An 18,119-nucleotide genomic window follows, 5' to 3' on the forward strand; every position below is an offset into this window, starting at 1 on the left:
ATCCGTCAAGTTCTAAGGGGAGTTATAACAAAAATGCAATTCTTAATTCAGGCAAAAAAAAAAAAAACGTATAAAAAATAAACCTACAAGAGTTCTTGCACCCCATCTCGTTCAGGAGGCGTACCTTTCCCTTCAGTACGAGGGTGCGCTGCGGCAAAGCAAGACACGTAACATTGCGACGCTTAGTTTGCAATTGTTGCTTCACTGCATTATACCAGTATGCAGTCAGAAGCGCACTCAACAAAGCTAACTAACCCACCAGAACAGAACACGAACACGAGACTTCTTGCGAAACTTCTGAGTACTGTCAGTGCTTGGCGTGAAATCAAATTGAATAGTACGTTACTTGAGGCTATTATCAAAAGTCCTGAAAACCCGCTACGAGCCTTCACTAGCGATTCACCCCGGTAGCGAAGCCTGCAGCTGTTATATTTTCAGTATTATTTAATTTAATTAAGTTATTGTGCAATGTTGTCGCAAATTCCTCACATTTTCTCAAATGTAGCGAGTGTAGCAGAATAAGCACTTTGGCGCAGTTTGGCACAAATGGCGCAGCAATCACATCACTGGGTGATAAGGGGAGGTGGCTGATTCGTCCGGCAAGGTGAACATAGTGTAGATGGTGCTCGCTTTTCAAAACGGTCTATTTAAGAGTAGCTGACAAGCTGTTGGTGGCTGCAATACAAATAGCAGAAGTGCAGACTGCAATGTTCACTCGACTCCTATCATATTTACATAGCCTTTGTTCCTTTGATGGGATGCACTGGATCCCACCGCTGCCGGCATGTCGTGGTCGAGACAGGTTAATGACGATAACTGATTTATTGCATTCAATACGTGGTCTAGTGGGTTGTTGGGTTGGTGGCATTGATTACATGATGGGCCTTGTCTGCTAACCCTCTTTTGCATCTTTTTGCTGGAGCTTGCCACAAGAAGTCCTGTGCTCGGCGTTGAGCTCCGGTATTGCCCACAGCGGTTCTAAATCACTATATAAAAAACAGGGTTACAAACCTGGAACAATATAGCAAACAGAGATGTTTTAGGCTGGCTTCACACGAAAAATTGTTTTCAACATTTCCGTATCACAAGGGAAACAGAATTTTGGAAGTTTCACAATCTAAACCAACAAGCCAGCACCGCAAAAGGATTGAGGATGCATTCAACCGCAAGGCCATGGTCCGACGAGCGGCTGAAATCTCGTTACATCTGTGTGTTTCCTTTTACGCGTCCTTCGACGTTTTTGCGCTGTTTTAATCCATTCATTATGACCATCAACCAACTCTCCCAACCTTACACCTTGTTGACACCTTGTCTCGTTACATCTTGAAGTCCCAATAGCTACAGTCTCTTGAGTTCACGAGCAGCAACCGCTGAAATAGCAACATGCTATTTCTGGTATGATCACCATCCAAAAATACACTTAGTTCATGCTCTATAGACCCCAACTTTTGGAGTTATAACATGCAACTGTGCCTATGTCTTTTGTTGATGCACCTGGAACCATAAATTACAAAAACAGAAAAATACACCAATAAAATGTGTTGTCAAATAACCTTCTGACCTTGCAATGATAATGAGGTTAAACTACAAGCATATACAGATTCATTAAAATTATGTTTAATATCTATCTTGAATTAATAGAAATATTCTTATTGTAAATGTCCCATTCTTGCGAGCACATCCAACGCAGTCATGGAAATGTGACAGAGACATCGTGTGCCAATTGGGATGCGAGTCACCTTACCACGGCCATTGCTCCTGGCTGCAAGCATGCCAGTTGACAGTGTCACCAAATACTTTACCAGGAAAAATACATTTGTCGCCTTTGATTTACGCCAGCGCACCCACAGTGCCAAATGTTGCTCTTCTAAGAGTCTAACAGAACGCATCTGAGAGAATGCATGAGGATCACACCGTCCACACAGTACAGCAGTCATGCCGCACCAAGGAAGAGGGCTGCCGTGGGCACACCGAGATACCGGGTATGCCGAGACAGTAGACGCAGCTGTCTCGACTAGTGCTGCAGGTGTCTTTAACCATAGATGGCAACAATCATCTATTGTTGCCATCATTCGTCCCAATAGACGGATCTCACTAAGCATTCTACGCAAGCGTTATGCCGCGATAACTTTAGTTAACAGGAGGCAGTGCACGAGACGGCTCGTGTCGTCTCGTCCCATGCAAAGCTCCAGGGGGGTTTTCACACATGCAGGAACACTAAAGTTCCTTTGATGCATTGCGGCAGCGGCGGCTTAACGAAACTGGCTGGTGAGATTGGCCTGTTCAAAGGCAAAAACCTGAGGCTGCTGCACATCCAGTCCTTCCAACCACGCAAAGCCTGTTCGTGCCAAGGCCATGGGATTCCCATGGGGTGAGATATTTTTATAGTAAAGTATTTGGTGTCGTCATGTCACACCCTGGTGGTTTTCAGCACAAATGTGATATATATTTCCTCTTCACTTTCAAAGAATTCTGTTACACCAGAAAGATGAGAGAATGAAAAGAGGGATGGAGAAGAACGTCAGAAAAAAGGAGAGGTGAAGCAAAGCGACTGACCGATCGTCCTGGGCGAGCCAACGCAGGACGCCTGTTTGTGCGTAGCACCGGCTGGGGTGGCGTGTTGCCTAACCTGGGGGGCCTTTGAAGGAAACCTAGCCCGGGCTTGGCTCCACTGACAGGACCCAGTTTCACCAGACACGGGGACACCTAGCACAGCCAGGCATGCAGGGGGTCTGAACCCACGCTGGGCTCGGGGCTCATGGTGATTGGTGACACCACTCACCAAACATTCACAAGCGCACAGGTCTCCTGTGGCAACGCAACTCTGTAAAAAGGCATTCAGTACATGAAGTAGATACTGATCAATCCAAGCGAGAGATACACTTCAACTGAAAAAAAATAAAGGCTCAGCTCAGACATATGATAGATGCCGAAGCGCGGTTGTCAGTCAAAACCAATGTATTTTACATGCTACAAGTGAACTAATAGTTATCATAGATAAACTCAAAGCTACAAAGAAAAATGTGCCCAAAATACTGAAAGCTGAGTGTAAGTGTGCACAGCTTTCTTAACCGAAATACCTAAAAATGTTTTCGTTTTACTTGCCTTTCTAGATAAGTGACACCTCTTTTTCAACTACAAATGAAATGTGCTCATGTGAAAAATATAACTCCATGCTAAATCTGAGTCATTCCTCCTCTGCAGTGTGCTGGCTTGCTCAAAATGAAACTTGGTATCCTTATCTCGGTCTCAAGAAAAATCGTCAAGGCTACTGCTGCTTTAGCAGAGCTTTTTCTTGAGGCTTCCTTATGCAGACCGACTGAGTTTTTTTCGAACAAGCCAGCCAATAAATAGATTATGGACGAACAGAATCGAAATTAGACATTACACTGAAACGAATAGCCAAGTGAAATCACCAATTAGCTGAATGCTTAGGCGTTTCTAACCTGCCAACTCGGTAGCCTTCAACAAAAACTCTTTTCACTGCATCAGTTGGCAAAGTAGATGTAAAACACCTACACGACAAAAACAGGCATTGTATGATGGTTCCCACATCAATTGTAGCTGGCGTCCTATGACACTGTGACATGACCCGTCCCGATGTCGCATTGTGGTGAGCTGGCCGACGCAAGCAGAAGTGGCAACCGCATATTATGGTCATTCCACTGCGGTGTGAGTTGTATTCAGTTCGAATGTTTTCGTGTTCTGCGAAGTTACTGCAAGCACCATGAGTGACAAGGAAGGTGTTGTGATATCACCATCTCAACTACAAACAAACAAAGCATTTGCAACAACGACAATGATGCCAAAAAGCGGTACTAAAATGCTGAAAGGTAGTGTATATTTTGGATTTGCTGCATAATTGGTTCTGCTTTAAAGTTCAGAAGGTGAAGAGGAATTGCAACGGCCAGGGTCCTCAGGGGTAACAACCGCTACGAAGTCACGTAAGCACTGTTGAAAGTGTTAGCTATGCCGGGGCTCATGTTTCATAATGACGCACTGTGCCTGTTATCAGGTGCCCGTCACTATACACCTCGAGCAGTGCGGGAAAGATGTGCGTAAATAAACACTGAGAGCAGGTCAAGCAGCACCAAAACAGGACCTGGAAGGGTACATGGGCTCATCCAGCTTTGACACCAGAGACTCCTGAGCCAAGCTGGGCTTTGAGTGGAGCATGAGCAGAATGCACTAAGGAGGACCAGACAGGCCTTCCTTTACTTACGTCACAAAAAGGTGCCTACCGCACTCTATTAAGTATATAAGAGGTCCAATTTGGGACGCAGTCTTTCCTCACAATAAGCTTTAGTAACCTTCCATGATATCGGGTGTTGCTTGGGGTCTCGTAAAATGACCGCCTTGGCAAGTTCTTTCCCACAGGCACTACGAAAAATGCCAAAAACAGCACCAAGAATACAAGAACGAACCAAGAGAGGCTTTGTTTCATTCACATTTTCTGCCTTCTATAGGAAAGCGACGTACCGTCGTGGTTACAGCTGGCAACTGGCAATTGAGCAGGCGTTATCAGGATACAGGAGGCTATGCTTATGACCAATAAAATCTTAATTATACTTACGCTCCATGACACCTATCCAGGCAGGTCAGTCATGAAAGGCTTGGCACGCACTATCTTCTGGTACCCCGGTGTTGACAAAGAGATTTAAGACCATGTGCCAAGGTGCGAAACATGTGCCCAGTCCTCTTAAATGCCCTTTGTGCAGGTTTGGGTCAGCTGATTGGATACCAAGCAACGCTGAACATGGCTTATATTATACCGTACTGCTGGGGGGCTACATAATACTGATCGCGGTCCACTCGGACACAAAGAGGATAGAAGCATCGGCAGAGACCACAGTGGAAGCCCAGTGCAACATCTTTGATTGATTTGGACAGCCATGGACACTTGTGTTTGACAACGGACCCAGTTTAATTGTATTGTTTTCACACAGTTTTTACAATGGTCATGTACATCACCCCCGTACCACCTTGTATCACCCACACTTCATCGGGTTATCCAAGTATGCGGTATGTGGAGACAAGGGGGAATTTATGAGGTTCAACCTCACAGTCTTGGAACCAGGCTTCCGGGCACTTCCCCACTGTTGTGAAGTTCCACTGCTGCAGAACCTCAGAAAAAGATAGGAAGTGTTCTTCTTAACTGTTATTTGGCTACCACATCAGATCCCAGATTGATTTTTGTCTACATGCATTTGGACTCGTCCTCAAACGTGGGAGGCAATCACCCTTTTGGTGTGGGACTGACTGTGTGAGCGCGCCATTAGGTCTATGGTGGATTCCTGAAATTGTCTGCTCACTTGATGATATACGAATGACAACTGTAGGCACCTCAAGAGGACAGCACCAACAGCTGGCAGATCAACTCTGGACACAGCTTAGCCACAAGTAGACCGGCCTGCCTTTAGTAATTTTTTGACGGTGAGGCAAGGATGTTGGAGGTTCGGTGGTTTAATGATCAGGCGGCTCCTTGGCAACAGGAGACATCCAAAAGGGGCTGGCAGGGCGGCCAGTTGATGGGGTACCCTGATGGGAAACAAGTAGTGGCCGGAGTTCACAGTCAGCGCGAACCCTACCGGCAACAAAGCAGAGGTGATTGACTTTTAGGTTTAGGTTTAATTAAATATCGAGCCGAACATCAGAACTGAAAAACAAGAATGGCAAAAGAGGCGCAAGCTGAGGCTCCAACTTGCGCTCATAATAGTACAAATAGTGCCCGTGACGACGTAACAATCTAGTAAAAGCCAATTATTAGATTCTCCTTTCCTTATATTTTTTTTTTGTTAAAAGTCCCAAGAAAGACATTGAGGGGGTACAGAATCAAAGCTTGTAATATTCCCAGAACACTTCGAAATGAGCGAAATATTATCCATGATATCCGTAAACGATAATCACACGCTTGTATTTTCAGCAGGTGGCTATATTTTGTGTTTCAACCGACAGATTCTGGCAAGCACTTCAAAATCAGCCATCGAGTTGGCACGACACATCTCGAGATATTTGCCGGTGGCCAAGGGTACAGTGATTACGATCGTCGTCACTAGGTGGTGCCAGCTTTATCGTCAGCGCGTTACAATTCTGCCAAGTGGGAATGCCCGCGGTACTGTGTACTAGACCCACTGATCTATCTCTGTGTCTATTTGCTCGATCGCGTTTGGCCAGGTCCGCCTATGGACAAGAATGCGGCCATGGTCGGCCACCTTTTTGTTAGAGTTATATTATCTCTAGCCATCATAGTAATATGGCGGACAACGCTATGGAGGCAGGCTGCCCTATTGAAAAATCCACCAGACCGGTTTGGTGTGTCCTAGTGTTTTCTGGCGTTAACATCAGGCCGGTCTGTCGTGTTCTGGTGCGCACATCAGGCCGGCCTGATGTGGTCTGGTGCGCACATCAGGCCGGCCTGATGTGGTCTGGTGCGCACATCAAACCAGACTAATGTATTCTGGTGTGCCCCCCAGAACACGTCAGGCTGGTTTGATGTGACCGTCACACCATCCTAGTGTGGTCTGATGTGCACATCAAAACACACTAGGCTGGTCTGATGTGCACACCACAGCACACTAGAACGGCATGATGTACACACTACACCACAACAGACCAGTCTACTGTGCACACCAGGGCACACTAAACTCACCTGATATGCACACCAGGGTGCCTCTGGTGACATACATTAAGGATATATGTCTGGAGTTGAATGAAAACATGTTTTTTGTAAAATTAATAGGATGTATAGAGCTCAAATACAACATTTTATTTTGTAAGGTGCTTAATTGAAGGGGCGTTGCAATTGATTCAGTTTGAATATGTACGAATTCGCGCGATCGTGCACTGACAGTGTAACATGTACAGTAAAACCTTGTTAATTCAGCCCCCACTAATTCGGAAATTCAGATAATTTGAACTGCCGATCCGGTCCCGTCAAACGTATGTATTAGTCAATGGCAGCAAACGCTCATTAATTCGGAAGGAACGGTGCACAGTGCGGTTAATTCGGACAAATTCGGCATCTGGCCCTAGCTACCGTCCGTTCCAAAGGGTATAATCGCTATCCATCCGAGGTGCACACGTGATTTTTCCGGTTATCCCATGGCTCTTCACTCTTCCGGTTCTCCGTGTTTCGCACCAGTTTTGCTCTGTATTGCTGTGCTTCAGCGCGTTACTCTCCTGGCATGGAAGCGGCAGACGCATAGCTGCAACGGAAAAAGGGTAGCACAAGTGAGCGACGACCGGAATGGCAAAATCCTGACACGTGGGGCTATTGTTCCCGAGCGTGCCGATAGCGAGTGACAGTCACGTTTTGTGCCTCAACGCGGGGATCCTAAAGCCCGCCATTTTAACAGCTATCTTATCCCTCAATTTTTCGCCGGCCACCCCCGCGTTGAAAAATGCAACGCGACTCGCACTCTCGCTATCGGCGCGCTCGGGAACAATAGCGCCGGGTGTCGCGATTTTGGCACTCCGATTATTGGACAGTTGTGCTACTCGTTTTCCGTTGCCGCTGTACTAGGCTAAGAATTTAGCGACGAAAGTAAAAACACTGAGGGCCTTGAAGGACGGTGCCTCTCGACAAGTGACGGAAAGTTACGTCAAGAGAAGCAGTTTGGCCACGTACGTGAAAATTGAGGCAGATATCGAGAGCGAGAAGTTCAACGCGAAAAGAAAGCGGCCTTGGAAGGTGGTGCACCCGAAACTAGAAGAGGCCTTGCTGTGCTATCTTGTCGGTCCACGGGATGCGTAGCTCCGACAGTGCGAGTGCGGTGGAGCACTCGACCACGCTAAGGAAAGTCGCCGTCTCCGCCCAAGTATTGTCCAGAAAGCAGGCGGTAATAACAGATTTCTTCTCAAAATAAAGGTATGTCACAGGGAAACGTTTTCGCGCTGTTCTCTTTGCCCTTTCAATGTTTCGACTTTCGGATAATTCGGACATTTTTGCCGGTCCCATGAGATCCGAATTAACGAGGTTTTACTGTACCCGTACGTAAGGCACCGACCCACAACTTCCATTGTTGCTGTGTAATCTCAAAAATAAAAGTGGCATATCTCTTCTCACTTTAGCAGAACTTGATGACATAGTCCACGGCCACAGGGGGGGTACCTCGTTTACCCATCAGATAAGCTATAGCCTTTGCAAAAACTTTAGGAATCATCCCCAGAGCACGCCAGCCAAACGCTGCTCGTGGATTGGGCACGAACAGGGCATCATCGCACGGCTTGGACTCGAGAACAATGAAAGGCTGTGTACAGAATTAGGTTAGTGCTCGTGTTCATTCACTGCAACGACGGAAATTGCCGAAGTTTAACAATGTCTAGGAAGAGCACCCGTCCTCTACATTGCATACCCAAGTCCGTGGCTATGACGAACATTAGAGGCATAAAAGTGTGGCACCAGAAAATGTGACCGCTTGATCAGCGTGCGAGTTGAGGGGTTGAAAACGGATAATTTTACTTTAATTTTTAGAGCTACTGCTAGTATGCGGATAGAGAAGTAGCACATTTTTTACTCATTATGAGCCTCAAAGATGATTTCAGCACAATATTTAGCAAGTGAGAAAATGGTTGCACAGCCCTTTTAAAGCTCATGCATCAGAACTCCACCTCATAGGACTAAGCTGTTTAGCCACTGAAGACAAGGAGTTTGAATTCATATATCAAGTTTATTACTTGAAAAACATATTCTCAATAGATAAGCCAAGGGGAATTAAGAACCAAAAATTAAGAGATTGCATAAGTTTTCTTGCAAATATTTGTGTGAATTAGCCTCAAAATATTGATGGAAAAGTTTAAACTTTTCTATCAAAATTTCGAGGCTAATTTTTTTTTTAATTCGGAAAAGCATATTTTAACTGATTTTATAACCAAGCCATAGTTTTCATAAACAATGCAAGAATCTGTTTTTGCCAACATATCAGTGCACAATATTGATCTTTTATCCTACTGTAAAATACCAGTCACATGCTTATGGACTTTCAAACGTGTGAAAAATAGGAACCCAGCAAGTACTTTTGAAATACTTGAAAAAATGGCCTGTAACCTTTCCACAGCAGCCATCTTCCAGTTCAGAATTACCTCCAAATTTTGGGTGGGTGTACTTTTGGTATTTTACATTGAATGTTACAGGATGTGAACTAAGCTTTTCTTTAATCTTGAGCCTTATGAGCAACATATTCATTGAATGTATTCTTTTGTAACTATACTTTGTCTCAGCTTCGATCCGAGCGCGGCCAATGTTCCGAGCCGAAGGGCCAATAAAACAGCGAAAGAGGCACAGCGTCATGGCGTGCTCCCTGCAGTTGATAGGACCAGCCGGTATTCGCCGTCTCTGTGCGTGCTCCTCCGCCGGCTAGTCCTATTAAGCGCAAAGAGCATGCCATGACGCTGCGCTTTTTGATTGGTCCTTCGGCTCATAACATCGGCCGCGCTCGGACCGAAGCTGAAACGAAGTATAGCTTAACCATAAAAGTGCTGGGCATACCTCATTAATCTTTTTCATAAAGATTTGGAATTTTTGCAAGAAAAAACCTACTGGTTCGCTCCACCAACACACACGGTGAAGCAATGTCTTCTTCACGAAGCAAGCACAGACCAACATTGGTAGGGGGATGCTCAATTTCACACAAAAAAGGCATTAAACTCTCTCCACAAATCAATTCCTGGCACAGCAACAGGACACTAGCCTCCACTGCAAACACTCTGAGTACTCTACAAAGCTTGCCGTCACTGGCTTCAAGGTACTCAGAGCAAGTCTTGTCTGGCCTTCGGTACTGGGCACTGTGCACAATGATTCCATTAAGCCGGGCCCTCAGGTACTCACTAACTAATGCTACATGACCTACTGTGTCTTCTATTAGCACCTTTATGCAATTTTCGAGCACAGGGCGTGGCAAAGGTGCACCCAACACACGCGATTGGTGCTGCTCTCCTCGTTTACCCAAAATTAATTCTTGCTGGCGTTTCAAGAAAAGTGGAAGTTTCACTATCCGTGTTAGTGACTTTAGTACCTCTCGCATGATGTAGCGTTCGGCTATTTGCTGAGGCACACCTTTGGCTGCAGAAACAAGCTTTAAAATTTCACCATTGCCCCCTTCGAAAGGAAATGTAGAAGTGACCCACAACGGTCCGGTCATTCGCACTGATTTAGCGAGGTGAACAAGCTGGTGAATGTTAAATGTTAGGTGATTTTCACCATACAGTGTAGCAACTTCTTCTACAAACTGCTTGAGTAATCTTTCAGCGAGGATAATCTCGCACTCTTGAATAGTCGTCTTCAACAGCATAAACACACTTTGAGAAAGAAGAGAAAAATGTGTTAGGTATCTTTGCGGAAGAAGATTTTGGAGGGTCGGCACTCCATAATACAGAAGCCAGTATTTCCATTCAGTGGCTTTCCAAAATGATCGTTCTGAAAGTGGTCTGGGAAGCCTTGTGAAAGAGATTGGAGGGTGAATCTTTACGATTTGCTCATCGAGCTCTTTGAGCCTGTTTCCAATATACCACCGCTGTCCAGTTGAACACAACCAAAGATCCATCAGTTGTGAAACTACGCCTTCCAGAACACAATGCAAATAATCTGGGGGGAAACCCCACACCATGTCCAGTGAGCGCAGCTTAGCACAGGCTGATGGTCCCTTTATGCCGTCAACAGGACGTCCCCTTGCAGCCGCAATAGTCATTGCACTGATCACCGTGCTGTGGGATCTCTCTACCATGTCTGGGCCTTCGAAAGTGTATTTCACTGTCCCTGAAAAGCAGAAGCATGACAATAAGTTTTTCCTCTTGACTTTACTATAAAAGGTGAAAGCCTGGGCAAAAAGCTGCGGTTACAGCCTGACAAGGTTCTACGAGAATTATGTTTCTTTGACAGGCAGCTAAATTAAAAGCCATAAAGTTGCCTTCATCGAGGACAAAATTAAGACCAAACAATTGCTTTGGCCTTATGTTTCATGTAAAAATGAACAAGCTAACACTTTGTAGTATGGCTGCAAGAAGTCTCACCGTCAACAAGTTTCCCTCTCTGAAAACACCACGAACACCCATAGTAGCCGTTGTACTGTTTTGCATTAAGCAAAGCAGCCCGTGCAGGTGAGTCAACGCAGCAGCACAGGACACTGACCGTCGACTGCACAATTTGTCCAGCAGAAGTCCATGTCAGCGTGCCAATCGCATTGAACTTTTCCACAAAGGTCTTCAAGTATAAGTGAGCAGGTGGATGTTCTTTGGCGAACCACACAGCGGCCACTAGAATGTTCTTCCAACGATGTGGGATAGGTAACTCATTCAATGAAACTTGTATTGGCCACAAGGACCCTTTACTTGACCTGAAAACTGGTGATCCGTCACTGTTTACAGTTACAGTCAAGTCACTCCATGTCATCTTATTTTCACTGCGGCATTTCCTGTAGAGCGCACCATCTGTGATATCCCGGTATAGTCCTTGATGAGGCGAAGAAGCAAGTTGCTTTAGGTTCTTGCCTACCAGCTCCCCAGTGTGTTTCAGCAAGTGCAGGAGTTGCTGCTTCAGGTCCGTCGTTACAAAAAAGCTTCCTTTCTTCAATAGCTGTGCCAAAGTCAGTACTTTTTCGCAGATGGCACAGCGCTGATGCTCAATTCCACAGCTTGTTGTCAAGAAATGACATGTTGGGCAGTAAGTATGGACTTCCACTCTCTTTGACTGCTGAAGCTCCCAGAGCTTTCTGAAACCATACTTTGTGGAAGGAAACACCTCTTGGCCTAACACTGCATTCATGAGCTTTAACAAACCATCAACCTGAGTCCATGGAAGGCCAGCAGCTGCAACAAATGTTAGGATGAGTAGCATGGCCTGTAGCACAGTGGCAGATTGGTGAGGCAGTGTTGTTTCAGAGTTCACCTTAATGAATTCTGAAAGATCCCCATCGGGGTCAGAAATGTCTGGACACCTGCCAAGATCACATTCCTCCTGAGCACCCTGTTCAGTTGACAAGCTTATGTCTTCCACATGCCCAGGGAGCTGACTGTCAGAGGTAGTACTCTCCGTTTGCAGACTTGGATCATGCTCTTGGCTAGCATTGTTCTCGGCAGCATCTTCTTGGGCCTCTATCTCCGGACTCCACTGAAAAAATATGAAGCAAAAGACAGTTTAACAATGAGTGCATATTCAGCAGCGAAACGGGTCCATATTATATGAGCGAATTGCACTTTAACGATTAAGTATAATTTTCGCAAACAACGTTTTAGAGAATAGGCCGTTTGCAGCCGGCAGCAACCCAGGCTTCCATACAAAGCCCTAGGGTTTACTGCCAAGAGTTCGGCAAGGTAGGCTACCAAAGAATAGATCTGTTCACTAATTTGAATGCCGCTGTTGGCTAAAGTGTCATTCAATGAAATGTTTTGTTTTTGGTCGCTAAAAAGTCTTTCAATCTAGAGTACCTCAATATTGTTAGCTGTGCCTGCAAGAGCGGAAACATTGTTTGGCGGGGCAAGTGCCACCGTCTTCTGTCATCTGCTCATGGGGCCGCCATATCCTCTCCCACTCAGCATATTGGGTGTATGCAAAACAGTGCGTATGAGGCTATAAGGGAGCGGTCGATTAAGATACTGGGCAGTATCGCTTGAAAGAGAAGTACAACAAGGACTACGTGGCACAACTATATAAGAACATGTTTCTTCATACAAGCAATCCTCGATCATAATCAAATGCAAGCAACCGTCAATCGGGCTGTCGCCAACAAGTCTATGTTACATGCAGTCTAGAATGCGATCTTAAATTGTTAAACAAGCAGATACTTGATGGGAAGCTAGTGTTACACTTTCTTAAAGGGATACTGAAGCGAAACTTGAAATACACCTATTATGGTCAGAAATAGGTTCAATATGATCAATGATATTCATAAATCATAATCGCGCGTTTGTATTGTGAACGGATGGCTATATTTTTCACCCTAATGGGCCCGAATGGGCGCGCGCTCAAAAATCGGCCATCGGAGAGCGCGATGCGTCTTGGGATATTGGGCGCATTCGTGACGTCACTTGTGCCAGACGGGAAAGGCTACGGCGTGAATGTTGTGGTTACGAGCGTTGCCACTTGGTGGCGCGTCGACGATTTACGACCTGTGACAACGTGGCCGTTTGAGATGTGCAAGGGCTGCATGCACGCTGCACCACGGGACCACGGCAAGTCGGCAACCACGGCAGCACTGACAAAACCAGCTCTGAGGCCGGATTCTCAAAGCGAATTCACGACGAAAAAAGTGCGTACGACAAATTTGAGAGAAACCCCGTGCTCTCGAAACGAAATTGTCGTAACCTTTGCGCAGGTTTCGACAGAATCCTACGACAGCTCCGAAGCTGTCTTACGCACTTTTTACGATCAAATCAACAAGGCCGACAGCGTCGCTCAGTTACTTGGTATCGGCCACCAACGGACATTTATTTTTCTTCGTGCTCTTCTCGTGCGTCCCGACTTCAACCAGCAAGAAAAAAGGAAGCAGTACTTAAAACAGACCACGACGATCAAGAACGCAGGATCCACAAACACACGAGAAGAGCTACAACAGCCACGATTCTGCCGACCGAGCGAGCTCGGCTCCGGCGGTCCTTGGCCAAGACCGTCTGTCCATGACCGGCTGGCCTGCTGAATGGAATATGCCCGCGCGACCCTTGTGGACCCTTACCGGATGAGTAGTTTGATCCCTGAACTAAATTTCAGAGGTCAATATTTTCCCCTTGTCATCTCGATCTCCTTGTTTTCCGAGACAGCGGTGACGAACGCTGTCGTCGAAAAGGGACTCTCATTGATTCTATCTCCTTGTTTTGTGTGATATAGAACTCAAATAAAAGCCATACGGATTACCTTGGCAACTCGGTATGTACACTCTGTTATTAGTATGCCATTTTTATTCTGACTCGACGCTACGTCAGTGTCGAGCTATAGCAGTTCGTGGGAGCTACGCGATGTCGGTCTAACCTTTCTTTGCCGAGTGTCATGTCAGTATCGAGTTGCAATCGTAAAAGATCGTTCCAGAAGCGCTTACCGAAACGCGGTCTAACAGAGCGAATCCAGCACTTCGATCAAACGCGCGTGTCCGCTCCGAGTATGAACAGGTATTTGGCATTTGCGTGGCTCTTGCTGACACCCTCGTAGTTCAAACATATCCTTTTTATCGTCGGCTTGCAGCTCGCGACTCGCAGCAACTAATACCGGCCGTGCCAGAAGCATGCTCGGGCCGTGTCGTGCAAAGAGCCGCAACGAGAACGAGCTCACTGTGGCCAACTACGCTTTGGCTTTCTCCGCCAAGGCTTTGCAAATGTGTTCAGGCCTAGGCGAATTCTGCCGGCACGCCGTATTGCCGCAGAACGGCGCTGCTATTTTGGCACAAGTGATGTCACGAGAACTTCCCCCCATCCACCAGATGAGAATTTGAAATCGTTTAATTATGTTTAAAATTAGTTCTCCTGTGTTTTACAGCGCAATATTTATATTTCCGAGGTGGTGCCTGTCCCTAGCCCATATTTATGCAACAAGATCGGCGCTAAAATTTCGTTTCACTACCCCTTTAACATTGTGCTACCGTCTTCACAAGTATCACACCCAATAACCTTGTCAATTGCTCGTAAAGACGCCAACGCACCTAGCACACGACAAAGATGGCTCAACTCTGGGAGAGGCGCAGCCAGCAACATGGAGGCACTCTACAGGGTCCAATTGAGAAAAGTAAGCCCTGCTTTTTGGTTTGCACAAAAAAACTATGGATCGTCCAATGCTGAAACTGCCAGAATGTAACCTAGCGGTTGAAGCAAGATGCCAAGGTTTGGGAACGTAGCATGATTGAATTAAAAAGTTATGAGTAACCATAGAACATTTTTAACGAAAAAATGGCGGCAGACGGAGCTCGCGAGTACATGGAAATGAATAGGAGACGCTATCGGGACACGACCCCATTTCCTCATTGAGATCTTCAGGAAATTGCTTATAATTGTTCAAAAGAAGTATTGACCTTGTGACAAATAGTATATTGTAATCAGGTTGTGTTTTAGATTTACCTTTTCTGGCTTGATGCTGTACCGTCCTAGGCTTTTGGTAGGCGTCGCAAATAAATAAATAACTTGAATTCATCGACGCTATGCTCTGAAACTTTGGCATCTTGCTCGGATCACTAAGGTTACATTCTAGCAGAGTTTTAGCAATCGGTGATCCGTAGTTTCCTTATGCGGGCCAAAAAGTTGGGTTTACGCTTCAAGCAAAATTTGGAGGATCTCTTTTCAAATGCGTTTAAAACGCATGAGCACTCGTTCCGCCCTTGCACTGCACATGCGCTAAGAATACCCTTCTCCAAGGATACCCTTTCTCCACTTGGCGCTCTTTCAGCTACGCCTCCGGCTTCACTCGGAAGTACAGGGTGTCACAAGAGAAAATTGACAGGTTTTTTTTTACCTCAAAAATAAACTAGGCATCGCCGAATGCTCATTCTTTGCCCAGAGGTAGCGCTAGAGGTCACAACCAGATGCCAAAGTTTCAGTCCGATCCGATAAATTAATCAAAAGTTATAAGTGATTTTCAGAAAATTTCAATGGGAAATGGAGTTTATTTTTGCCCGTTTTCGGTTTCTGGTGCCATAGAGCCCCATGTATTCGAAAACTTTGTCGGTCGCCATTTTCCCATTGAAATTTTCAGAGTGTCACGCATAACTTTTGAATAAGGCGTCGAATTGGGCTGAAACTTTGGGATCTAGTTGTCACCTCTAGCACTACCTTTTGGTGGAGAATGAGCGTTCAGCGATGCCTAGTTTATTTTTGCGGTAAAAAAACCCTGTAAATTTTCTTTTGTGATACCCTGTGCACAGGCACTTTCTAGTTTGATTTTTTCCTCTCCCCTTGCCTTCTAACCCTTCCCCAGAAACTAACCCTGTATTCCATGATTCCTTGCGTGCGCGAAACCCTTGGATCACCCGGACCCCATGATTCTATGGAATTACATGCCTGAGCCAGGGTTAACCGCAAGAGGCTTCACCTAGAGTCCTAGACGGACACACACAATTTCGGGAAATGACCCCGCATAGTGCTAACGCACTCCAATAAGAAACGCCCACACGGAGGGAGCATAAACCGCATGTGAGCGATATGTCTGGGTGAGCGACGAAGAGAGACCAAGAGAGGCGACGACGACGCGCTGTCGCCGGACCGTAGCTTGTCGAGGCAGGGGCGGATCCAAGTTGGGTGACGGGGGCGGCCGCCCCCGCCCCCCCCCCCCCCCCCCCCCCGAAATAAAACCGACTACCGGCCTGCCACGTGGTAGAAGGCTCGGTACTCAAGGACGAGGATTCAAAATAGGGTAGGTCGCGCCCTAGCAGGCACACTTGTACTCTGAACTTGGGGAACCACTCCGTCGCTTCAACCGAGACTGATGTCCGCAGCGTCGGTTTCTAAGCACGGCTTGGAGCCAATAAGTCGATGCAGCGGCGCACATTCAGGGGCCGTTGGCGCAGTGTGGTTCTGCAGCGGCTAAAACAAAAAGCGCAACCGGAGTCCTGTTTATCTTACTCATAGTGTCTAGAGTACCGTCCGACGGCACTCTTGCAGAGCGTTCAAGTGCCGTCCGAAACTCTCGTAGAAAACGATATCTCAAACCGAGTTTTTCGAAGCGTAGTGCAGCTTAGTGGTAAGATGTCTGTCTCATAACCAAGCAATCCAGGGTTCGATCCCCAGTGCAGGCTCACTTTTTTTTTTTTTTATTTTCTCGAACATTTTATTCTGCCTACGCATTTGGCAATATTTACATTAATTTTTTTTACGATTAACACAGGATAAAATAATGTAGTCGTCGAAATTTTGCTGAACGAAATGGTATGGGACTTCGTTTCCGGAGGTCCATGGGGTACAGCGGGGCTTGGTTTGCCGGCTGGACGCCGCGAAGCGGCGTGTACGACGGGGCCAAATGGGTCAATAGTTTTGTAATTAGCAGCCGCACAATCGCCGCCAAGCGGCGTGAACGCAGGCGGGGGGGTGTGTTAACGAGCTCCCCAGTGATACACGCGCCGTCCGACTCTCTTTCGGACGGCACTTGTAGGCGCGATTGGAGTGCCGTCAGAAGGCACCGTAGACACAGCCTATCTTACTTTAAATTCCCCCCACATACACACACAAAAAAAAATTTTGTGTTTTGAAGTTTTGAATCCGCCCCTGTGCCGAGGCAAACCGCATGCCCAGCCCGTTGCTCGGTCCGTCGCTCGCCATTGCTTACATGCGGTTGAGGTTGATTTAGAAGACTGCAACCTACCCCTGAAGCAGATTTCCTCTCTCGCTGACTCCACGTTGTTTGGCGCGGCACCTTTGTTGACGACGCGCCGGGTTCTAAATAGGAGCAGTAGCGCTTTTTGGGAGGCATGCTGCATCAAACAAAATGTTCCGCTGATGGAGTCTTTTAGCGTATGCAGATAAGCCACAACGGCCTCACAGTACACCACCTTTCTCACGCACAACACGAAAACAGAACACACAATCACTGCTCACACGACAACAAAAAGAAAAATTTAGCAAATGCGAAATGCCGCCAAAAGTAGTGCTACTTGCCGCTAGCCAATTCAAAACGCTAAATTTAGCGAGCAAAAATAAAATAAACTCTATCTAAAAATTAAAACAAAAAATGTTTTGTCTTTTTTACACAACGAAACTTGTTTTAATTAGATAGTATTTTTTTTACTAAATATCAGTTGTGTTCGCATTGTCTGGACTCTCAAACGTTGTGTACGAAATATTAAACGTCAGCTAGATTGCAGCGCCAGTTGAATCATGCCGCGAGACTTAACGAAAAGCAGCAAAGCCTGTTATTGTTTTTGTGCGTTGCCTTTTGACTGTTTCGGCGCTTCGTCGGCTCTGTTGCTCTGGTTTAAACCTGTTTCTATTTTTGTGCTTTCGGGCTTCAGCATCTTACTACGCCCCAGGCTGCGCACTTTTACTGCGTCCCCACACTCTAGGATCGAGATGGAGTACTTCGTGTACGTCAAGTTTCTTTTCGACAAAGTAAAGAAAGTTACAACATCCGGCAACGTCAAGAGGTTCCATCCAGAGCACGCACAGGACTTCAACCCTGGAGATGTATACAGCGTCTACTGGGAAGGAGATGACAGGAC

General features: G+C 46.2%; 1 protein-coding gene across 1 annotated transcript in view; it reads right to left on the reverse strand.

Annotated features, from left to right (window-relative positions):
- Positions 1–10,748, reverse strand: part of LOC120840366 — a 111,502-nt gene extending 100,754 nt beyond the window's left edge. Inside the window, exon 1 of the mRNA XM_040210861.1 lies at positions 10,014–10,748. Coding sequence (XP_040066795.1) covers positions 10,014–10,721 — 708 coding nt within the window. The 5' untranslated portion in view covers positions 10,722–10,748. The remainder of the gene's footprint in view (positions 1–10,013) is intronic.
- Between the last annotated feature and the right edge of the window lie 7,371 nt (positions 10,749–18,119).

Source organism: Ixodes scapularis, unplaced genomic scaffold, assembly GCF_016920785.2.
Source record: "Ixodes scapularis isolate PalLabHiFi unplaced genomic scaffold, ASM1692078v2 PGA_scaffold12__126_contigs__length_90152505, whole genome shotgun sequence".
NCBI classification, from domain to species: Eukaryota; Metazoa; Arthropoda; class Arachnida; order Ixodida; family Ixodidae; genus Ixodes; species Ixodes scapularis.